The sequence below is a fragment of the Panthera uncia genome (genome assembly GCF_023721935.1).
Source record: "Panthera uncia isolate 11264 chromosome B3 unlocalized genomic scaffold, Puncia_PCG_1.0 HiC_scaffold_1, whole genome shotgun sequence".
In the NCBI taxonomy this organism is placed as follows: Eukaryota; Metazoa; Chordata; class Mammalia; order Carnivora; family Felidae; genus Panthera; species Panthera uncia.
The window spans coordinates 99,295,786-99,321,269 of NW_026057582.1; the positions used below are offsets into that span (position 1 = coordinate 99,295,786).

Here is a 25,484-nt window from a genome sequence, read left to right on the forward strand (position 1 = left end):
CACAGCCATCAAATGGGTAAGTCACGAGAATAATTCCCAGGGCAGATTAGAGACGCTGGATCAGGGTCAAACTGATGTAGAGATAGACTGTAGGACTTGCTAATACAAGAGTCACCCGAGGCCAGACTCATCACCTAGGGGGAGTGAGCCCTCATTGGAGCCTTGGAATAGCTACCTGATAGTGTTTAAGAGGAATCTCTGCTGGCAATTCAACAGAATTGACACTTTAGGAATGTGCACCTGTTTCGCCTATTTTTTTCAATTTTATTTTATTTTGAGAGAGAGAGAGAGAGAGTATGTGTGAGCAGAGGAGAGGAGCAAAGAGAATCTTTTTTTTTTTTAATTTTTTTAAAGCTTATTTATTTATTCTGAGAGAGAGAGAGAGAGAGAGACTATGAGCAGGGTAGGGGCAGAGAGAGAGGGAGAGTGAATTCCAAGCAGGCTCCACGCTGTCAGCACAGAGCCCAATGTGGGGCTTGAACCCATGAACCATGAGATCATGACCTGAGCCGAAATCAAGAGCTGGACCCTTAACCTACTGAGCCACCAAGGCACCCTGAGAGACAGAATCTTAAGCAGGCTCCATGCTCAGCACGAAGCTCAGTGTGGGGCTCAATCCCATGACCGTGAGATCGTGACCTGAGCCGAAATCAAGAGTCGGTCACTCAACCGACTGAGCCACCCAGGTGCCCAGGAACATGCATCTATTGACGAGAGGACTCAGAATATTGTAGACTGACAAGATGATAGGCTGCTATGTCCCGCAGCATCAAAAGGTGAGAAAACAGACTCAAGCTGCACATGCAGTGGGAAAATACAAATAAGGACCAGAAGACACTGATTGTTGGAGCCTGGGCATTTTCCTCATAACTCATTTTTTTCCCCTCTTGTAATGGATCAAGTCTCAGCTGCCTGAATGCTCAGAAAGGATCCCGCTGGCAGGACAGCAATGGACCTACACATATCTCTCAGGGGAGGTGGCTGGCGGCCATGACTTTCCCTCCTGGTCTTGCCATTGTGGAGTTTAACCTCGATAAGTCACTTGATACCTAAGTTTATCTAGTTTTCGCCAAGAGAGAAAAGACAAAAGATAGTAATTCTGTATGCCCCTGTCTAGGGACCAGACTGGTGACAATTGTGGGCTCCTCCCTCCGGTCCAGTCATCATAACGCCTTGCCTGGGGCCCTGATCCCCATGTGCCCATGGACGGTGCCTCTTAGGAACATGCATCTGGATCCTCCAGCTGGATAAAATTGTATTATCTAGTCATCCTTAACATTTGCCTACTCAACACCCCCATTTCATCCTGCACAGGCCACATCCCTAAATTCCAGCTGCGGGAGGAACGGTGACCCAGGATTCCTCAGGAGTCAGAGAGGGGAGGGCTCACTGCCTGCTACACGCCACGTGTCTCCCTGTGGCTTGTTCCCTCCCAGACGCAGTCACTCTGCTCACGAACACAGTCCTCAGAGGCAGGTACTGAACCTAGAGCATGCCCCCCAAGACCCCTGAAAATGACAGATTGCTTTCCACCAGCTCTTCAGACCTTCACTCGTAACCCTGAGTGAGCATTCCAGGCCACATCCTGTGGGTACTGATGAGGAGCTGAGTGCACTAAGAATGTCTACACGGGGCCTCACACTAATTTTAAAACCATCCTGACTCTGCGGTCTTAAGGTTTTTTTGTTTTCTTTCCATCTGTCTCCAGACTAGCCAAGTTCAACATTGTAAAATGCTAACTCTGGACTGAATGGCACAGCTAACATTTTAGGAGAAGACAAGAGGGGAGGGGGGAGGGAAGCTTCATTCCTCATGAAAAAGTTAAGGCACAAAGACATGAAACACACCCGAGAACAATTTAAACTGCTTCTGCCCTTGGCGTAGGGTGGCCCTTTTGAGCAGCGGGAACATGTACCAGGGCCCACCCCCGCCGGCCTCAGCTTCCCCGTCTGCCATCTTGACATACCTGCTTTCCTCCCAGTCTCTGGGCTTCTTGGTTTCGTTCGGTTTTATGCAGCGGATGTAGTGAGGTGTGCACTTCATCAGGGTGCTCACGAGGTCATTGGCTTGTTTCTAGAAAGGAAGAATCACATCAGGTGGAAACACAGAACTTTTTCTCAAGCAGACCAACTTTCCAAAGAGATCTGTGAAACTCTAGCGCAGACATTTATAGCTAGAAATTAATCTTCAGGACTTGCTCGTTAGGCTTCCCTCTGCTCGACTATACTCTCTTAAGGCTCTACTGACTTTTATGATGATTCTAACATCCGCAAATGGGTTTGAAGTTAGATTTTTGAAAACAATCAGGTCTTCTCAGTATAGTTAATAAAATAAAACAAAAAAACCAAAACCAATACATCTTCGCATGCAATTCTTTTCATGAGGAACAAGGAAGCATGCCAGTTATTAACAAATTAAGCTGATAGAGGGCCTTTGCAAACACACTGTTCTCCTAGCCTTTTTTGGTGCTCGAGTGGGGTGGGGAGGAGAAATTATTTGCAAGATTAAAGCATTAGAGGCCCCTGTACTCTCTTTCCAGGCAATTCAACCAATGTGAAGTCATCTTATTAAAATGATGGAAATGAATAAAGAGTGAGAGATAGATAAGCTCAGAATTTATAAATTGTTTCTTTTTTTAAAAAATTTATTTATTTATTTTGAGAGAGAGACAGCATGAGCGGGGAAGAGACAGAGAGAGAGGGGGAGAGAGAGTCCCAAGCAGGCTCTATGCTGTGACCATGGAGCCTGACGCGGGGCTTGAAGCCACGAACAGTGAGATCATGACCTGAGCAGAAACCAAGAGTCAGTCGCTTAACCGGCTGAGCCACCCAGGTGTCCCTTATACATCTTTCCATATGCCACTTCGCTCACCTGCTTCCTCAGCATGTCCTTTTATAAACCTGCAGCATCTGAGCCATATTGGTGTGCCATATAACCTACTCCTTCACAAAATATCCAATATGAAATCTTCTCTCACTACCTGCGCACTGGGTACCCAAAAGGAAACTGGGCTCAAGCAGAGAAAGTCACATAAATAAAGCTGGAATTGCTTATGATGTGTTTAAAATTATGAGTATCTCAAACTTGGAGGAAACAGGAGCAGGGCCCACATCAGCATTCCCAACACCACACAGCTGTGCACTCGTGGGGCCCAGGATGGGGTCCACGCAAACCCTCCTTCTAAGCAAATCAGTGTGAAGAGAGAAAACCTCTAAAGGAAAATAGAGAGAAGGGATCTCTAAAGCCAGAAAACCATTACAAAGTCAGCAGAAGAGATCTGCCTCCAGTAGGCAACTCTCTCTCAATTAGGGCTTTTCTGTTTTCATGGGTTTGGGAAATCTGAAACCCTTGAGAAAGACGCTTGAGTATATTCAAAGCAAGATGTGCACTGGTGAATTATGTGCTCTGTTTAGACGTGCCGAATATAGCATTTTTTTGCAATGCTTAGAAGAACAAAGCTGCAGAGGTTGTATGACCAAAGCAAAGCCCTACAATGAAAAAGTAAATTGACTCGTATCTCCCTTTTCGATGGAGATTGTATTTCAGAACAAACCTGATGATCTTTGCAACACATGAGGTGCAGCTGGGCAGGGCCTGCTTCTAACAAAGCTTTCTTTTAAGTCTCCAAACTTGTAATTTTTATTTTTTCTATTTTAATTTTTTAACTTTATTAAAACTTTTTAATTTCCAAGAATAACTTGGCAGACCTTTCGTCCTAAGCATTTCACAACATACCTTCTTTTCACCTTAGCGTGAGAACATATGGGGGCAAGTGCGATTTATGTTACCTGCCCCTTGCCTTAGTTCTCTCTAGCTCAAAGTAGTAGTGGGGTTAACATTTACTGAATATGCACCAGGGGCTAGACATATGGATCCTCTCATTTCTGCCTCAGGATTCTAAGAGATAGCTACTATTATTATTATTCTTCCCATTTTTAAGACAAGAAAACCAGACCATAAAGAAAATATTGCTCAAGATGGCACAAACTATAACAGAGTTGAGGCTTGAACCCAAATGTGCATACCACCAAGTCTGTTCCTTAACCACAATGCTCTCCTGCCTTCCTAAGCAAGATAGGAGATCTTTTGGTGTGATGTAGAAGGAATGAACAGAATGAGCTGAGAGTAGATAAAGTCTTTAGGTTGTGGGATAATTCATTTCGGCAAATAGGACTACACCTTACCCATCAAAATTATCCTGAATTTAGTTATGGAGTCAACTTTAGATGTCTCCTGAGCTGGTTGGAAAGCAGCAACCAGATTTATCCTGACTCTGGACAAGAACAGTCCATGAGTTAGGACAGAAGGCGACCAAAGGCACTTACTTGCCCAACAGAAGCATAAATCAAAACACGCAGACGGGGGGCGCCTGGGTGGCGCAGTCGGTTAAGCGTCCGACTTCAGCCAGGTCACGATCTCGCGGTCCGTGAGTTCGAGCCCCGCGTCAGGCTCCGGGCTGATGGCTCGGAGCCTGGAGCCTGTTTCCGATTCTGTGTCTCCCTCTCTCTCTGCCCCTCCCCCGTTCATGCTCTGTCTCTCTCTGTCCCAAAAATAAATAAAAAACGTTGAAAAAAAAATTAAAAAAAAACAAAAAACAAAAAAAACACGCAGACGGGGCAGTGAGAAAAGGCTCAGGGTGAGGCTCCTCCTTTTATCCTCAACACAGATTACTAGCAAGCTCGAGGTGGGGTCTTGCCTCTACTATTTGCAAGCTTTATGACAAATCACTACGTTTCTCTGGGCCTCAGTTTCTCCACCTGTCAACGAAGAGGACTGAACTAGAAGACCTCTAACATCTTAACCTAAAGGTTGGAGAAAATGTTAAAAGTCAAGCAGTCCAGTCCCTGCACGGTGCTTTCATCTCCTGCCGTATCCGCTCCTCAGAGTCTCCGCTTTCACTTGGATGAAGCCACAACCCCGTCCACTTTGCCAGCGCTGAGCTCGGTGCCATTTGCCAACAGCACTGATCTTTGGCTCTAATTTCAAAACTGGTCCCTTCCAGCCACAACAACGCAGAATTTAGTGAAGCCTCAAAATCAAAAAGCACTATTAAATATAGAATACTATTACTTATAAACAAGAGAACAGGAGTTCTCACCAAATGAATATTCATTAGTTAGATCCTACAGATTGGTTTGAAATTTTAAAGTATTAGAAAATAATAAAATACCCAACACAAAAACTACCTTGAACATAAACTTAATTTTGCTTCCAAGGAATTTTAGATCTCTTTTTTTTAACGTTTATTATTTTTGAGAGAGAGCGAGAGACAGAGAGCAAGCAGGGGAGGAGCGAGAGAGAGAGACACACACACAGAACCCGAAGCAGGCTCCAGGCTCTGAGCTGTCAGCACAGAGCCCAACACGGGGCTTGAACTCACAGACTGAGAGATCATGACCTGAGCTGAAGTTGGCCGCTTAACCGACTGAGCCACCCAGGCACCCATAGATCTCTTTAAATGTGTGCACTTTAGAGATATCATGAAGATGATACTGAATGTCTACAAAATGCTGTGGATATGGAAGGTGTAAGACATTGGCCATGGCTATGCAGTTCTAAGAGGTGTTTTAGAGGGGATTACAAAGCAGGGAGAATTTTACTCCTACGTGGAGGTAGGACAGGAACATCAGACAGAGACATGGACAACATAATCCACAAAGCAAAGTACCACTTGGGGTGAGAACATGGACAGTGTTATCATCTTACTTAAGCTGGCTGACTTGATGGACCTCCCCAGACAATAGCAATCTTTGCAGTCCTTGCAATCCTGAATAGTTTGAGTATACCCAGAAGGTGGCAATTTTGAGCATTCAACGAGACCAGAATATGAAGCCAAGTCCTCCAAGGAGGAGAAAAATGCCCCTACCTCCACCCTCTGTTTTTTAGGGAATAAGCTCAACTGAGAATCCAGACCACTTGGAAGTGAGTCATTGTAACCTTGATGATCTGGGCCCCTTGGATCTGAATGTGACAGTCTTGTGACTAGATTTTCCAGCCCAGAGCTAATCCTTATCCAGGACCTTGAAGTGAAGGCATGAGTCAGAAGCTTCACACAGACATTGCTAGCTGGGGCCTCATAAGAATGGCATCTGCTCTCTGCCTTCCATTCTCTGCTCCAGTGAACTCAATGCAGAGATCGTCCAGGGCTACTAAATGTCTCTGGTACTTTGAACATGACTGTCCCTAGTCTGAGAGGACTCTATCCTTTAGTTCAAAACCCAGCTTGCACCTGACATCCTTCTCTAAACCGGAAGTCTTCTCTTGACTAGAATCTTCTCATTATGCTGTGAGGTTTTAAAAATCATTTCCTTTATTCCAGGCAGTGTTCTTGCCCTCAGGGGCGGGGGAGGCAGGCTTCCATACAAGAAACACTCAGGGAAGAAAGCCAATGACCAGAACAGACAACAACCATCGTTTCCATCAGGCTGGGGTTGTTGAGGGCACTGTGAGAAGGATGAGCAGGATTTGGATACACAGAGCCAGGGAGGAGGCATAAAAAGGCACATCTAGGAGTTCACTAAGAATGAAGCAGAGATGAATAAGCACGGGGCATAAGGAGGGCACTGAAGGAGCAGCGTAGCCGATCAGATACATTTTGTGCTTATGATGTTTCAGGTAGTGTACTAAATGCCTTAGATAGATTACTGAATTTAATATCACAACCCCACCTTGACATAGGTACAAAGATCCCCATCTTACAGATAAAGCAAATGATGCACTGAGAGTTTAGGTAATTTGCTGGCAAACACAAGCTAGTAAAAGCCAGAGCTGGGATTTCAACACAGGCAATGGACCCCCCCAGAGCCCTGCTGTTCATCATTTGATGATCCTATTGATTATAAAACTGCGGTGGTATTTAACTGATACTTAAAAAAAATTTTTTTTTAATGTTTATTTATTATTGACAGACAGGGAGAGACAGAGCATGAGCATGGGAGGGGCAGAGACAGGAGGAGACACAGAATCTGAAGCAGGCTCCAGGCTTTGAGCTGTCAGCACAGAGCCCGATATGGGGCTCGAACCCACAAACCGCGAGATCATGACCTGAGCTGAAGTCGGACACTTAACCGACTGAGCCACCCGGGCGCTGCTAACCGATATTTAAAAAAATAGTTTAGTGACTTTCTCAAAGAATGACATGATTAAGTGTGTTTGACACAACCTTTAAATTCAGAGTGTAATTAGGGACAATGAATTTCATCATACAAAGGCTCAGATGATACAGTGCATTCTCCACAGGGGCTCCCCCAAAACACCTTAAGAACTCCTGATGGTAAGACACCACGGGGTCAGATGTGCCTGTAATTTGCAGAAGGAGGGGCCTGCAAGATCCATTGAGGGCATAAGTTGCCCCCATAATAGCCAGCAGAATTTCAGGTACGTGAAGTTCCATAATTGGCAAGTATTGGGGTCCAGTCTGGAAAACGGTCATCAAAATACAGAATTTGGGGGGCGCCTGGGTGGCTCAGTCAGTTAAGTGTCCGACTTTGCTCAGGTCATGACCTTGCAGCCCGGCCCGTGAGTTCGAGCCCTACTCTGGGCTCTGTGCTGAAAGCTCAGAACCTGGAACCTGATTCGGATTCTGTGCTTCCTGTCTCTCTGCCCCTCCCCTGCTCAGGCTCTGTCTCTCTCTCAAGAATAAATAAACATTAAAAAAAATCCAGAATGTGGCTCTCAATCATAAAATCTTCTCTGATAGTTTAATGTGTATTCTTCCAGATTCTGTTTAAAGCCACTTCCTCTTAGAAAGTAGCTGATTAGCATCTGCTGACTATGAAGCTATGGGGTACTTAATATCCATCACTTTTTTTCAAGCAGCAACATTACTTCTGCGCATCTTCTGTAACCATTCTGTTATATCTCACTGACCTCATCCTGGCCCAAGGGTTCAGTTTCTGACTCCTAGAAATCCCTGCCTCTTATAGGAATCTATAAACTTCCCCAAATAGAACAAACCTTTATTTTGCTTCCGGCAGTAGTTGGGCGCCCTTTCTTGTCAGCTTGCAGATTTTCCGGAAATAAAGACTTTATAAAAGGTCTGAAAAAGGAGAAAGAGAAGGGGTTAGCAATCAGTGGGTACCTCGGGGGGACAAAAGCCTGCTTCTGTAGAGGATGGGAAAGAGGGCTGTCCGGAAGCACATAACCTTGGATCCAGAAAGACCATCTGACTCAAAGCACTAGCCATCAAGGTGTGACCTGGGAAATAAGCAGTGAACAGAAGAAACGGAGAAAGAATTCTAAGATAGAAGCATCTTAGTGTCTAAGCCTGAAAAATTAAATTAAAAACTCTGCATTTTGAGTTTGCCTGCTCACTAGAACAGAGGTACACCTTGGCAAGAGGACACACAGAGAGGACTGGTACCGGTTTACTGAGTTAAGTGAGATAGACCAGAGCTCAGGAAAGTGTACGAATTGTTGGGGTCCAGTGCAGATTCTGCTTTTTTTTTTTTTTTTTTAATTTTTATTTATTTTTGCAAGCGAGAGCGACAGAGCATGAGCAGGGCAGGGGCAGAGAGAGAGAGAGAGAGAGAGAGAGAGAGAGAGACAGACACAGAATCCGAAGCAGGCTCCAGGCTCTGAGCTGTCAACACAGAGCCCGACACGGGCCTTGAACTCATGCACCACAAGATCATGACCTGAGCTGAAGTCAGACGCTTAACTAACTGAGCCACCCAGGTGCCCCACAGATTCTGCTTTGATTGAAAGAAGGGTTTCTCCATCTCGGCGCTATTGATACCAGGATTCAGGGCTGGATAATTCTTTGTTGGGGCAGGGAGGGTTAGGCTGCCCTACACACCGTAGGACGTTTTGCAGCATCAGTGACCTTTGCCTATTCAATGCCATTAGTACACTGCACCTACCCCCTGCCCCTGCAAAAAACCTTGAAAAACTTATTTTAAGTAGGAGTAATTTTATGTGGAGTGATAGGAACTCATGAATTCTTTGCCAGTTGAATATATTTTCATTAGTCCGTCTAATCGAGCTGCCTTTGTTCAAATACCTGCCTCACCAGGACACAGGGCAGGAACAATGTCACCTCATTGCCCCTGGTGTCTAGAACACAGCCTGGTACACAGCAGGTGCTCAATCAGTATGTGCTGAAGGACCGAATAAAGTCATCCATGTAAACCAGCAATCTGACACCAAGTTCAATTCCTCCAAAATGGCTTTTGGGCTGTCTCGAATTTTCTAGGAAGTCTCCCAACAATCTACTTTTAACTTGACCAGACATATAGATTTTTGAAGCCAGTGTGTTTAATAAACAATAGACTGTGTCTATAGGACAGGAGTTTTACATGGAAGTGTCAATAGCTCTCAAAGTTGTCATAAATTTTAATAATTAAAAAAAAAAATCTGAAAGCATGTCTGCACCTGACTGTCATAAAACCCACAAGGCAGAACTTGTGGTTTACCTGACTTTTTAACAGGAGCAAATCGATTTTATGTGTTTTCAAATGAAAACAAATTCAGAATCTCCAAAGTTGGGGGCTTCAGGGAACTTCAGCATGGAGAGATCATGGGGAGATGAGGGCCAGGGTATGGGCGTGGGGGGAAGAGAACTAACTGGAGAACAACTTCTAACTGGCCAGAACAACTTCTGGCCAAAGCGTGAAAAGCATGCTTGGTTTTCTTAGAAAATGAGCAGACTTGGGGCTTAACTAAGGAAGTTAACCTTGATATTACAACAGTTCAAGTAACAGAACTAAAAGGGCAGCTATTATTTGGAGGTCACTCTAAAAATTGTAAAAGCTGGAAGACTGCGCAATATTGTGCTTGCCTGGCTTATATGGGCCTGACCATGTAAATTATTCTTTATATCCATTACTAAGGTCTTGGGAAACTTTGCAGGGAAGAGGGGAGGGAAGGACATAGCAGGGCTGGTCCTGGGAGCTCCTGAAGGTTGTAAGGGAAATGGAGGCCCCTACTGCTCCTACCCCTATAGCTTAGACAGGGTCTCTGGAGTTAAATCTCTGAGGCAATCCCTTTTGAGCTGCCCGTCCCTAGTTTCTTGAACCATTTCCCAAGTGCTTCAGGGACACGTTATCTCACATCCTGCAAAGCCATTAGCCATTAAAAAAATTGAGTGACCATGGAAAATTCTTGGGATGATATTCTAAGGGCATAGTATCAGAGAACCAGAATGTTCCCTCCTTAGACAGTCAGAAATGGCCATCCCAACCCAACCCCAGGATAGCCACCTCTCCCTGATAATACTACTGAAAATGACAAAGCTAGGGGCCCTGAAGGCATGCACACAGCACATGGAATTGGGAGGCAGAAAGTGTTAGGGGTACATGGGATTGGAGAGGAAAAGTTATTTTGAAAAACCAAATTGTCCAATGATTACTCAGACCCAAGAGCTGAAAGGAACAAAGTGCTGACCACTAACTGCCACAAGCTTTTTCTTAAATATTGAAAATTTTATCAAACCTACATCTCATGTCAGGTAAGGTAAAACACACTTACAGCTCACTGCTCTGCATGAGCTCGATCAGATCCATAAACAGCACGTCACGGTTCCTTTCACAAAAGCCATCCATGTCATAGGATACCTGGCCAAGAACAGAAAGAAATCTAATTTTATCCTGTAAGTATTTCATTGAACAAAAAAATCCAAGCTGGCACGGCTATTCTTACCAGAGTGTGAATATTTCCAGATGTACAATTGGGATTTCATCATGAACTGTCACATTAAGGCTGTGCATGTTTTGTTTAACTTGTTAGCTGACTTAGGTGGTGATGGTCTGTGGATGCTGATGGATGTAATCCACTGCCTACATGGCTCAGATGATCTATGACCAGGACGTCAGCTACCACGATCACATAGCCCTTCTTCAGTGAAGCCATGGGAGTATCTAAGTAATAAACTGAATTCTTTCCCTAAATTTTCACTACAACAGAATAAAATAAAACTCCTTTTGCTATTAATCCATTGCAATGGAGCACGTCATCTGAGTGCAATTTTTTTCTACAAATGGTGTCACAATTAGATCAATTCAGCCAAAAACTCATGCTCAGGGACCCTGGTGAACAAGAAATTAGATGGGTGAAAGGTGAGACCAGTGGATTTTCCATAGGACTAGAAGACTCTAAATATCATGACCTCAACTTACTTTGTATCACTGGCACCTAGACAAAGCCTGGTAACCAGCAGGCACCTGATAACCATGCGTCTTATGAGAACAAACATCAAAAGCAAGCCTTATTTACAGATAAGGGATACAGGCTTGTGACTGCAGCAAGAGGCAAGACAAAAATTCATTCCTTCAGCAGGGTGATTCACGATTTAAAAACATGCAGTAGTGTATACAATCCTTTGCACTGCCTTTGCACATACTTCATATGTCCCATGCTGTTGAATGAATGAATGAATGAATGAATGCTGAGTGAATAAAATACAGTGAAGCAGGTGAAACTCTAGGGATATTGTTATCAGTTGGCTCATGAGAAAACAGATTACAGACCCAAAGGCTTAAAACATTAAGGTAGGTGTTGGAAAGGGTAACTTCTCCTTTCCCATGGGACCCTTGCTCTCTGGACATACCTTCCCAGCATAATGGTGAATAATGAAGCCTTGGTTCCAGCTGTTGAAGTGCTCGTGATTCCCAATCTGCATCTGAAGTTTCTGCAGCAGGGTCTGGTCCGCCCCCTCCCCCACTGCGTGCATCGTGGCACACACGTCGTCCAGGATGCTCATGATCCCAGGAGGGTTCTGGTGGTACCAAGAAGACAAAGTCCCAATTCAGTGACTGTTTAAAGCCCCAGTTCCGTGGCTTATGGGGTCTTTTCTTGAGCAAGGAAATAGTTCCCTAGACTCAAGATGCCATCTTGAAAATCAGTCTTTCCCTCTGAGCAAAAATGCCATTAATAATCCCAAATGGGAGTTGCCACTTAGATCTAATGATGGAGGAAAGTCCATGTAAAAAAAAAAAAAAAAATTGCTTAACTTCCCAAAGTTCTATTCAGAGTCATACACAGATCACTATCTGCTGACTCCTGTTTGTACTAAGTTGATTTTCAAAACCCCAAAGAAAAAGGAAAACATTTTCCTTTGACCTTAATTCATTTCTTAATATTCACTTTCAGCCTGTTACCCACAGAGGCATGGTTGATGCAGTTACAGATTGTACACATTCTATGTGTGACTTTTTTTTCACACAGCACTGGTTTATAAACAGTCTTCATGTTTTTGTTTTTTTTTAATATTTATTTATTTTTGAGACAGAGAGAGACAGAGCATGAACAGGGGAGGGGCAGAGAGAGAGGGAGACACAGAATCTGAAACGGGCTCCAGGCTCTAAGCTGTCAGCACAGAGCCCGACACGGGGCTCGAACTCGCGGACCGTGAGATCATGACCTGAGCCGAAGTCGGCCACTTAACCGACTGAGCCACCCAGGCGCCCCAACAGTCTTCATGTTGTACACAGTCTTCACACTTAATATTTTAATGGCTATACTTTGCTGCTCTGCTATGCTATAGTTTATTCAACGACTGAATTGTCTTCGGATGTTTTTACGGTTTCCCGTTTTGGACTTTTATAAAAACCAAACCAAAACAAAACAGTACTGTGGAGATCTCTGCCTACATCTCTGTTGTTTTCTCTTGGTGAAGATGTATAAATGGTCAGAAGGCAGGGCCAATTTTATGTCTCTTCATACCCTATGCCATCCACGTTAGTTCTCAATGTCTCCTCTCAGAGGTCAGTAATAACTTCCAATTGTAAATTGACATTCTATTCATATATACATGTTGGTATTACTACACATAAGTCTATACACAAAATTGATGTAATTGTAAACATTCTCTGCAAATCAGAGTTGTCACTTCCCCCATCCTAAAACAATGACACAGAGAACAGAAACCTACTTGACATAAACCTGTGTGCAGTGAAGGGACACAGCAGACTGATACTTACAACTTTGTTCTCTATGAGGTCACACACGATTTTGTTATTAAAGTACTCAATGGGTGTCCATCTTATTCCCTCCTGAACATACTCTTCCTGAGGGACAGAAAGCGAGAATTTACATTAGTACCCAGTGAAGGCTAGTTGGAGGTCAACCCAGATGACTATCAAAGGCACACAGGTCACCATGAAAGAGAAACTTGAATGCCCTTCAACATACAATGGGAATTTTCTTTATTTTTCTAAGAGGGATAGAAAAGGGACATTTCATTGCTTGGTAATTTTTTTTTTTTTTTTTTTTTTTTTAAGTAAACTCCATGCCCAACACAGGGGTCTACCTCACGACCCAGAGATCAAGAGTCACATGCTCTACTGACTGAGCCAGGCAGGTGCCCTATGCTTAGCAATTTTTATATTTAGTTTGAACCATATGAAATTTATTACCACACTATCATTTTTGATATACAAACAATAGCAATTTAATATGGCTTAACCCATAGGTCCAGTTACAAAATTATCTCTTTGAATTTAACCTACGAACAGCAGTACAGATTAGTCCTTAGACACTCAAGGGCTTGTCCCTCACTTAAGCCTGCTGCTCACTTAACTTGATGAGCACCACCCCATTCTCCTGGTTTCCCTCCTTCTTCACCAGTCTTGCTTTGTTAGCTTCTTTCCAGATCTTCATATGATGGGGAGACCCTGGGCTCCATCTTTCAGCCCTTCCTCTATTCTCAGCCCTGCTTCTCCAGAGGATTTTAACCAATCCCACGGTTTTAAATAGCACCTGGAGGCTAATGACCCCCGAATTTATTTCTCTGGTCTAGACCTCCCCACCGAGTTCCAGGGTCATGACATTTATATTAGAGTCTGTGTTCAGATGTGTCACAAGCCTTACAAATGTAACTTGTTCAGTGGAGTTCTGATTCTGCATTTCTCCACCATTGCCAACCAACTGTTCTCCTAGTCTTCAGTATATAGCCACACCATTGGCCCTATTATTCAAGCAACGAGGGTAGAAATCAAGAAATCATCTTTAATTCCTCTTTCCTTCTTAGCTCATTGCTAATTATTTTGAGCACGTGACATTGACTCTTTCTAAAATACATATCGAATTGGACCACCTCTCACTGTTCTACCTCCTCTACTGCTATCATCATCATCTACACCCCCATCATTTCTTTCCCAGTCTCTTAACTGGTTTTTAAACTTTCACTCCTTTTTTTCCCCCCAATGTTTATTTTTGAGAGAGAGAGAAAGAGAGAGACAGAGCCTGAGCAGGGGTGGGGCAGAGACAGAGGGAGACACAGAATCCAAAGCAGGATCCAGCCTCTGAGCTGTCAGCGCAGAGCCCGATGAGGGGCTCGAACTCACAAACCATGAGATCATAGTTGGACACTTAACCAACTGAGTCACCCAGGCGCCCCTCAACTTCCACTCCTGTTTGCCTTCCCCTCTTCTCACTCTAGAAGTCTATAGAGCCTAAGTAATCTTTTCAAAAACACAAAGCAGACCAGGTCACTCTCTGCTCAAAACTCCCCCAGGGTTTTCCGTCATACTTACTATAAAATATGAAGCTTCCACCACGCCCTACAACATTCCTGTATGATCTAGCCTCTGCCTACTTCATCCGGACTCAGCCCTACCACGCCTTCCCCTGGCTGTTCTACTCTAGCCGCTCTGATGTGGTGGAAGGCTACAACACCAGGGCAGGGGTTTATGTGGAAACCACTGGTCACTTTCATGACTTAATGTCCCCCCAAACAACCATTCATATGTGCAGCAGGTTGCATGTGTCCCCCGAGATTTCATGTCTGCCTAAATCTCCAAAATGCGAGGTTTGGAAATAGGATCTTTGCGATATATTTAGCTAAGGATCTTGAAAATGAAATCATTCTGGAGTTAGGGTGGTCCCTTACTCCAGTGACGGGTGTCTTTACAAGAGAAAGGAGAGGGAGATTTGGGCGAAGAGGGACACAGAGAGGGAAAGAGCATGTGAAGGGAGAGTGAAGAGACTGGAGTTGCTGACATAGGACAGAGACACCAGGAGCCACAGAAGCTAGAAGAGGCAAGGAAGGAGTCTGGTCCTAGTGACCCTCTGGTTTCAGACTCAAGCTTTCTGAACTATGAGAGAAGTGATGTCTGTTGTTTTAAGCCACTCTGTTGACGGTACTTGGTTACAGCTATCCTAGAAATCCAGAACAACATTGTATCCAGATTAAAAGCGAACCTGCATGGAACTTTGAGGAGAAACTGTAAGTAAGACGTGTTACTTCACATTAGAATGAAAAACACCAGCTTTGTCTGTATTTAAGGAAGATTGGGAGTCGAGCGGATCTGAGAAAATCAAGTTTTTCCTTTGGAACACAGTCCATGCCATAGACTAGTGGGGTTGGAACTGGGTTTCCATTTTCCACTCGGTCAATGAGTCAGAGTAGTAAAAGCAGCCAGTAAGAAGTCCAATTTCACAACATCATTTGCTTAAAGGAGAAAGAAACTGTAGCAGATGGTGTTTACAATTCATAGACTAAAATGTCACAATGGCATATGGTTTTTCTGTCTGACTTTATTAAGTACGTTTCCTAATACAAGGCTAAAAGTTGAATCTACTAAGAAAAGAGAGACATTTATATCTTTTAAACAAAACAAGTTAGAAATCAGATGAAACAAGAGCAACGGCTTACCTGTTCTGCCTTTAATGTCAGTTCAATAAAAATCTGCTGTAATTTTTCATTAACAAAATTGATACAAAACTGCTCAAAGCCATTTTTCTAGAAAAAAAAAAAAGGTTACTTGCATGTAATTGTTACAGCAAAATCATTATGAAGTCATTTCTTAAGTGATTTAGTGAAATGTTTCAGTGTGAAACGTCTTAACAGAAATGTTGGAGGCATCAGTAGACAGCAACATAGTTTATATTTAGGGGAAACTAATTCAGTAAAGGTACATGAAGAACGTACAGAGGCAAAAATGAACTGCAGTGGGTTTTTTTTTTTCCCCCATTACCTAGAATTCTTTATTTCAAGCCAGATGAAATCCATCACCCTCCCGGGGCCCCAGATATTCAAAATGGTCTTACCTGGAATATTTCAAAGCCATAGATGTCCAGGACACCAATGTTGTATTCTTCATGGTCCTTCTCCATTGCTTTGTTGATGGACTACGAGAAAGTAACCAGCATGGCAATTAACTTTTCTTTCCTATTAGAAAGGGACATGCATGCGGGAAAGGAAAGCAAGACTGTACACAGCAAATTCTACTGCCTGCTGGAAACAGGATGGCAAGACGAGAGGTGATTTGCAGCTTAAAAAAAGAGTCTTTGTGCAAGGTCAAGTACTCTGGGAAACTACCAGGATGCAAAAAAGCTACTGTTGCTTAATGATGAAAGCCATTAACTTCTGGCACTTAGTTTTTCTCAGGAAGTCTAGAGAACTGGAAGAAAATGTCATCTTGGATGATTAAAGTCAAACCTATTTCATATAAAAAACCAATAAGACAACATCCATAAATATTATTTCTGTTGATCCTGTTCAGGAGCCATTTAATGGTTCCCTAACACAGCATGGGGCGGGGAGGGGGGATATCAAGGCAGAGACAATCGCTGTTCCCAGGAACTTATAGAGAGGGTGAGCCAGCTAGAGATAATAATGCCAGTAATTATTATTAAAGTGATAATAATAAAAGGAGCCTCCGTGTATTTACCATTCACCCATGGCAGGGTTTGCTCAGTGCTTTCCATGTGTTTCCATTAATTCTTGCTACAATTTTCCCAACAACGGCGATAACATTAGAATCCCTAAGCCCGCCATGGGCTAAAGGCAGGGTCTAGGGGTCTAGGCCTAGTGTTCTGGATCACTGTGAGAAGGGATGCGCAAGCCAATGGCTAGACTTAACAAGAGAGGGTGGGTGCAGGTTCTAGGGGCTTGGGGAGGGCTGCAGGGCAGGGAGGAGCACAGGAGAAAGGTTCCTGGAGGTGGTGAACACCTGGATGAATATGGAAGCACCAGAAGTGTTTTCCAGGCCAAAAAAATGATGTGGCAGCTTTTGTGAGCTAATGGGTAATGACACACAACACTTAGCCCAGTGCCTGGCACATGGTCAATGCCCGGTAAATGTCCGCTCTAATTACATGGGGCATCCGTCTGCTTTCACCACACAAAACATAAAGGGCAGGCAAAAAGGAAATAAGGTGGTAAGTCTAGCACTGGAAGGCACACTGAATAAAGAGACAAGAGATGTGGGTTCTATGGTCAATTCTGCACCACTCTCTTGCTGAATGGCCTTGGGCAGATGCACTAGTACTTAGGCTTAAGATTCCCTTGTCAATAAAATGAGGAGTCTGGACAAGTAAAAAGCATGACTAATGTTTAGTATGACCCTGACCTTCCACAAGAAGTACACAGAATAATTACCCTATCCTGCCCTGCCCTACTCAACTCTAACCACACCTAACCACACTTTAAGCCATATAGATGGTGGCTGGATTCAAACACAAACTGTTTGGATCTAATGGGCATATTGTTGTTCTTTGAAAAGAACCCTCTAGGGTTCTTTCTAGCTTTAATATATAAAAGACAGAGAAGCAGAATATAGCTAGAACACTGTCAAATCACTTGGGTATAGTTCCTAGATTTATCACTTAATAGTAGCATGACTTTGGGGAAGTTCCTTAGTGTCTCTGTGCCCAAGTTATCTGTAAAATAGGATAATAATACCCCAGTCACATGGTTGCTGTAAGAATGACGTGAGTTATTTTTTCTAAAATACTTAGAATGGCATCTGGCACATAGTAAGGGCTATGTAAGTGTTTGCTATTACTATTCTACCATTTAGAGGCTATGGTGATTAAGAGACTGTCACTGGCAGTTCTATACTTCTGAAAGACTAATTTTCAGAATCTGTGATAGATAGATAGATAGATAGATAGATAGATAGATAGAAGTATATGTGATTATGCCATTATAAAAACAGCCTGTGATAGTTCTAAAATATATTTAAAGTCTTTGACATGTTTCCCTTCAAAAGGTAGACCTAATTCTCCTCCCCTTAACTGTGGGCTCTACTTAGTGACTTGCTTCTAATGAATAGAGTACGGCAGGGTGTCAATATTTCAGTCCAAGGTTACAAATTAAAAGATTTCTGGCTTCTTCTTTATTCTCTCTCTTAGATCACTCATTCTGGGGGAAACCAACTGCCATGTTGTGACAATCTTCAAACATCCCCAAAGAAGGCTCATGTAGCAGGGATGTGAGTCATCTTGCCAACAGCCATAGGAATGTACCATCTTGGAAGTAGATCTTCTGACTCTAGATGGAAGACTAGTAGCTCCAGTCAAGATCTTGACTTTAGCCTCGTCCCTGAATCAGAATCACCAAGCTAAGTCACTTCCTGCAGCAACTGTGACAGAATAAATGCTTATTGTTTTAAGCCACTAATTTTGGGCTGATGTGTAACATAGCAATATTTAACAAATACAGTATTCTAAAGCTTTAGGCTCGAAAGTCAACAAAGTTTCATGACCACGGGTCTCCCCTTTTTCTGTTCTATAGTTCTGGCTTTACTGAGTATTTTGTCCAGAAGAAGCTGCTACCATATTAGCATCTTGCTGGACAATTCTAGAAGTAAAAGTGGGATTCAGTGATCCCAGGGTAAAAGGATTACAGAGGAGTATGCATTATAATGGTTATAAGGAATAAGCCAAAACATGAAAACAAAGCCCTTAGTGATTTTTATAGCTAAAATGTGAACTTGTGATTACTTACATCTACCAAGAAATCAAAGACCCGGGCGTGCAGGGCCTTCGCAAGTGCATCCCTGGTGTAACAGGCCTGCTCCACATTGAGGGTCACGTGGATGGACTCCGACTTGCCTCCCCACTTACTATCCATCTGCCGGCTTGTGAGCTTCTCTTTCAACCGGTCCTGGTTTATCCCCAGGAGATATGCAGGAAAAGCCAAAACTATAGAAAACAAAATAAAGCATGATTTCTTTCAGAATTTTAACAATTCACTTCACAAACATGTGCAGGCATCTGTGTGTGTGTGTGTGTGTGTGTGTGTGCGCGCGTGTGTGCGTGCGTGCATGTGCATGGGTACACATGTGCACATACAAGACACCATCATTGGCCCCCCAAAACTTTCACTCTACTGAAGACTGCTTATCAGCAGTCCCACACACATCCATCCACTTTGTTTTTCTCAATTGTTCTATTACATGAGTCAATTCCTATGATGACTGAAACTTCCAATGATACAAATCAGTGATCCAAGAAGGATGGCGAACCAATCTCCCCTACTGAGATCCCAGTTAAATGCCTAAAATGGACATCTTTCCAAGCTTGCAGCAAGGCAGCCCGGAAGGAACTAAATCAAGAGACATTTCTTTGGCTCCAAAAATTGTTTTCTTCCTTTCTGGTATGGTGTTTTCATAGCATCATTCCCAAAAATGTTGAAGCACCTGGTACATGGAACTAACAATTACAAGCAATCAGATATTTACTGAATGCTTACCACATGTAGTGTTACTAGAGAGGACAGAACACAAAATATTAAAAAATCTTGAAGACCCATCTAGATGAGGCCTGGACACTGTACCAAATTCAGAAGCTTACTAAAAGCTGAATATGTAATACAGGCAGACAATAAAGTCCTAGAGGAATTGAGAACAGGAAGCTGTTACAACTTGCTGGGGTAGTCAAGGAAGATGTGGGATTTGAGTGGGGCCTTAAAGGATGAACAGGATTGGGGCATCTGGGTGGCTCAGTCAGTTAAGCACCTGACTCTTGATTTCAGTTCAGGTCATGACCTCATGGTTCATGGGATCGGTCCCTGCATCGGGCTTTGCGCTGACAACACAGAGCCTCCTTAGGATTCTCTCTCTCTTCCTCTCTCTACCCGCTCCCATCTCCCCTTCCCCCCTCACCCCGCCCCCTGGGTCACAAACTCTCTCTCTCAAAATAAATTTTTTTTAAAAAGGATGAACAGGATTTGCACAGAAGCAGAGGAAGAGAGAGACGAGGGGAGGGCAATGGGACATGCACAGGTGTGGAAGCAGTGAGTTAGGACACACGGTCAAGGTGCAGCAAAGGGCCCAACATTGGCTACAGCTGAAAGTTAAGGTAGGTGATTACAAGGTCGGGGTGAATTCCGACAGGGGAGGTCCTTGAATGGTATATGAAATTTGGCCTGGAGTCAAAGGGGGCCTGGATGGCTTCTTGTGTGTGGGAGGGGGTGGTTTATAAGATTTCTCTGAGAGACGTGTCTGGAGCGAAATGGAGAGCATTGGTGTTATTCATGTCACAGCACACCCATCCCATCCTAAGGACATGTAGTAACATAGTTTTGGTCTTCGAATAGAAGAGCTAAATAGATGGCTTAGTAACTTATTTTAAGCCGTGGAACTTGCCAAGAGGAGGGCTCAGGATATAAATGGATTTTCTTGATTTCTGCTCAAAACACTGTAATGTGAATAACTGACACCATGCTGGGTCATGAAAGAATGCTCAGATTTTTTGCAGTATGAATGAAAGATTTTCATGGACACAAATCCAAACTCTAAACCTGGGTAGCAGTCTTCTTTTTCTGCATAAAACTGTATCAAAAGTTTCTGATAAAAGGATTTTTGTCAAAGACTTCATGATAATGCTCAAAAATCACAAGCCTCCCAATAAAGGATAATCTGAATTTCACAGATGGTGTTAGAATGAACGGGCTGACATTTTCAGTATATACCTTCCAGTGATATTAAGTCAGTGAATGCATTTTGAAGAAGTGTAATGCCAGAACAAGGTATTTATTATCTATGCTAGCGTTCCACAGAAGTGCTCTGACTAGTAGAAGGGCTTCCTTTTACAAAGGGCACGTGAACAAGATCAAGTGCACTCATTTGCCAATGGCCATTTCCTTTAGTTTGGTTTTAATGTTAGCACATATGTTTAAGAATCTGGATGTGTCTTGGGAATGCAAGCTGGTGCAGCCACTCTGGAAAATAGTATGGAGGTTCCTCAAAAAACTAAAAATAGAACTACCCTACGACCCAGCAATTGCACGAATAGGCATTTATTCATGGGATACAGGTGTGCTGTTTCGAAGGGACACATGCACCCCCATGTTTATAGCAGCACTATCAGCAATAGCCAAAGTATGGAAAGAGCCCAAATGTCCATCGACGAATGAATAAAGGAGATATGGTATATATATATACAATGGAGTATTACTTGGCAATCAAAAAGAATGAAATCTTGCCATTTCCAAATACGTGGATGGAACTGGAGGGCATTATGCTAAGTGAAATTAGTCAGAGAAATACAAAAATCATATGACTTCACTCATATGATGACTTTAAGAGACAAAACAGATGAACATAAGGGAAGGGAAACAAAAATAATATAAAAACAGGGAGGGGGACAAAACAGAAAAGACTCTTAAATATGGAAAACAAACTGAGGGCTACTGGAGGGGTTGTGGAAGGGGGGGTGGGCTAAATGGGTAAGGGGCACTAAGGAATCTATTCCTGAAATCATTGTTGCACTATATGCTAACTAATTTGGGTATAAATTTTAAAAAATACAAAATAAAATTAAAAAAAAGAAATTAAAAAAAAAAGAATCTGGATGTGTCTTCCACTAAAGTGAAACTTACCTTCACACAGAGCAAGGACATAAGATGTCCATAATAACTCAGACTGGACACGTGCAGTGTTGGTGTGAGAACCAAGAGACATTTACTGAAGTGACATAGAAGAGGACTTTACTAAGGCGAAGCTACAATGTGGGTTATTATCACCATTGCCAGGCAGTTAGGCACATACATGCATCACTTAATAAAGCGGATATTATTAGCAATGGCCCCTCACTGTTTATGGTAACCACGCAGTGAATACCTTGATACAATGAATAATTAGCCTCTATTTGTACATTCTGTAAATATGGGCTTTTCCCAAGCCCCTAACCATGCTAAAATAGGGACACAATTCAAATACTTGGTAAAAATGTTTACGCCCTTATCTCTATGATCTCAACTAAAGAAATACAACACTAGGGGCTAAGTCCTCGGGTCCTTATCTGAGACTGAAAAAGAGACATGTTAACTTCCATGTCTCCCACTGCTTCTATTAGAAGAAGACAGGAGTGACGGACCACAGGCACTTGAAAAACAAGGCATGGAATATGGCCAAGAATCAGAGCCACAAGCTTAGGGAGAGGAAATCTAGTACTTGCTTTGAAAAAAATCCATGCCATGTTTTTCAAATACAAGCTTTTATGGCCTTGTATTTTCTTCAGAGGCCTGCCCTGGTGCTGAAATCACAGGGCTGCTCATATTGACTGCCTTTGGGCTGTGAATTTCCATGAGGGTGTGTGCAGGTGTGGCTGGAGAAGAGCGTCAGTGCAGAAGCTTGGAGGCTGTGGGGAGGGAAGGAGGGTGGAGGCATCGATTAATTTCAAAAAGCTGATAATAACCCCGGTAATGTTCATCAGAGTTAGGTAGAACATAAAAGAACCTGCTAGGAAGCAATGTTTCAACGCATTTTGATAATGAAAATAGAGTTCTCTTATTGCATTAAAGTGTAAAGCAAAGTTCGATTTAATTTTTCTGTTTACATCTAAAGTACAGAGAAGATAAACTAAAAAGATGTAGCAAAACAAAATTCCGTTTTACAAATACAAAAGAAATGGCAAGGTAAATGTGGTCTGTCTTTGGTGGTGAAGTTCTCTGCTCTCTCTTTTTTTCTATCCCAAGCTTTTATTTAAATTCCAGTTAGTTAATATACAGTGTAATATTAGTTTCAGGTGTCGAATTTAGTGATTACTGTGCTTTCTAATCCATTAGTAAAAGGAGCGGGGCTGTCCCTTAATACTTCCGGTAGTTTTTACATAGTAATTTTTTTCTTTCAACAAAATTCAAAGGTGATTGTCTTTGAAGGAAGACTTGTTTCCAAAAGCATGTCATCTTACTATAGAGGTTATGACAGACACACATGTGCCTAAAGTGAGGTTTGTTTGACTTCTCAGCAGTGTACAGGTCTGACTCAGGAAATTCTATAGCTCCATTGGTCTAAGGTCAGGTTAACAGCAAAATCTGTCATCCCTGATGGCTGTTTTGCTTTATTAGGCAAGGAATCTTACCATTTTTTACTATAATAGCTGGAGAATGTCTGCTTTCTTCTGCTATAAGAACACGGGCTAACACTTCCCTCTAAAAATTTATTCCATGAGATATACTCAAACATGAGTTATTCACTTTAATGTGTTCCTTCAGTACTGTAATAGCATCAGTTCTAAAACCACCTTCACACCCACCAACAGATGCCTGATTCAATAAAAGTATACATAGCCAAACAACCGAATACTATGCAGCTAAAAAGGATGAAGCTCCTTAATGGACAGAATAATCTTCAGGATATAATAAGTGAACAAGCAACTGTAGAACATTACGTTTAATGCTCCCATTAATGCACAAAAGTGAGAAGAAGAATGGCCGAGTACAGTTGCTCTGAAAGAAATACAAGAGACTGGAAACCATGGTCCCCTCAAGAGAAGGGAACAAGTGGATGAGCAGAAGGGTAGGTGAGAGCACTGTGCTGAGGTAATGACTCCTGTGAAGAAAGGTATACCAACTGAGCAGGAAACAAATTATCAGAAGGAGGGCCCAATTCTTTGTTAGATCTCTTCGGTCTCAAGCACAGCCTTTCCTGATCTCTGTCACTCCACCACCTCCAATCAGGGCACATGTCAAGGCAGTTGGTTGCCAATCCTGGGCCTTGCCCAGTTGGCTGAGGAGGCTACTTCCTCCGGACATCAATGTGCAATGAACCACTTCTTGGCTCAAGCATACGGGGGCATGCTTGCTGTGACAGAGTGGTTTTGTTCTCCAGCATAAAGAAGTGATAAAAGAGTGTACTATCCAAGAAAGAGAAATTCAGTCTACTTCCCCAGCAACCACACTGTCAACGTTAAAAGGACAAGTGTTAATGACCCTCCTGGATACATATGCACATTTGTTAAATGTGATGGAAAACATACGTAAGTCTGGAAATATAGTTATTGTTATTAGGTCCTGTTTCTAGACTTTATGCACACCCATATATTTACTGTTTTCTACCCCGCTCCCTTTCCTGGTCAACATGATTCATCTTTCTCTTTATCGGATAGACATCAGAAGTCAGCAGAACTTCCCTCTTTTATCACAAAAGAAAACAAAGATATAAAACAAGGACCTTATTTGGAATGGAAATAGCCTCCCTGCGTTGTCAGCAATGAGTGGGATACTATTTATTGCTAAGCATCTAAATTTATCTCCCTGGAAGAATGCTGAGAAAGGAAGAAATGTCCTCCTGGGTGGCTGACGGCTGTGTGGGTTCTGAGAGCCGCCTGGAGAGCCAGCTGATGCCTCAGAGGCTGAAGTCACCCAACACGGTGCTTGTGGCCAACTGTGGCATGCACAACCAATAACGTGTCTCTGCAGGAGGGACCGACTTCTCAAAGAGTAAACACGATCATTCAGGTCTTCAGGCTTCTGACTACCACAGAGGTGACCGTGAAAGATGATCTCAGGAATATCAACACAACAGCCAATGCCCCTGCCCCCTGCTTTTTTCCCCGTTTTCAGAATCCAATCTAAACCAACCCACAGGTGAGCTCAATCTGTGAGCTTTCCTTATTGACATATACCTGATCATTTGCTCTTTGGGACCTTTAGGTGGAGGTAGACCCTCAAGGCCAGTTATTAGGAGACAAATCTTTTGGATTATTTAGCTATTAACTCTAATTTTCATTAAAATCTCACTTTAGTTTTAAACCTAGATGTAAAATTCTGCCAGACTCCCCCAAGGGTGATGGTAAACTGAAACGGAAATGATCTCATGAATGGTCTACTGGTGTGGGACATGGTGAGGAGGGCAGGTGCACAGGAGAGGCCCAGACTCTCTTAAGCCCATTTGCTCTGTCTCAGCAGGACACAAGACTCCTCATCTTTTCCTTAAATCCTCGGCTGACACCTTAGCAAAAGGAAAACGGCAGGCAGCTTCTGACGGAAGCTAACTGATTGTTCACCCACATTCAACCGCCGTCCAATGCCGGAGCTACTCACACTCCTCACTCTCCACAGCCGCATAATTGCCAACTTCCTTGAAGCTGATGTTCCCCAGGTGGAGGACCCCTGCCACTATCTGTAGGACCAGCGTCTGCTCCTCGGCAAAGATCCCGATCACGTTCATCGCGTGCTGGGAGAGAAAAGAGAAATGATCCAGATGAGCTGGTCGCCAGCTTTGTAAGCATGTGATAAAGAAGCCAGAGCTGAGATTGAGTTGTGTAGAGTCACACGGGGCTTGGCTGGCAGTGGCAGCTGGAAGGCCTTGTAGGACACCGTCACTGACCGACACACTCACATGAGAAGTCTGAGTCGCGTTGGAAAGGTAGTTCTGTCTTTAGATCCAGTACATGATCCCCCGGGGGTAAGGGCAGGAGAGCTCCAGGAGCAAAGATACACACAGGGAGCAGCAGCTATACCCCACAGTCACCAACCTGTCCTTGTCTCCTGTGGAGCCCTTGATGCCACCCGCCTCTCTCCAAGGGCACCA

General features: G+C 43.2%; 1 protein-coding gene across 1 annotated transcript in view; it reads right to left on the reverse strand.

Annotated features, from left to right (window-relative positions):
• Nucleotides 1-25,484, reverse strand: part of MYO1E (myosin IE) — a 212,063-nt gene that overhangs the window by 61,546 nt on the left and 125,033 nt on the right. The window contains exons 9-17 of the mRNA XM_049613717.1: nt 24,995-25,127; nt 18,671-18,867; nt 15,988-16,068; nt 15,593-15,679; nt 12,918-13,004; nt 11,546-11,713; nt 10,468-10,553; nt 7,957-8,038; nt 1,967-2,073 (exon numbers count right to left, since the gene is read on the reverse strand). Coding sequence (XP_049469674.1) covers nt 1,967-2,073; nt 7,957-8,038; nt 10,468-10,553; nt 11,546-11,713; nt 12,918-13,004; nt 15,593-15,679; nt 15,988-16,068; nt 18,671-18,867; nt 24,995-25,127 — 1,028 coding nt within the window. The remainder of the gene's footprint in view (nt 1-1,966; nt 2,074-7,956; nt 8,039-10,467; nt 10,554-11,545; nt 11,714-12,917; nt 13,005-15,592; nt 15,680-15,987; nt 16,069-18,670; nt 18,868-24,994; nt 25,128-25,484) is intronic.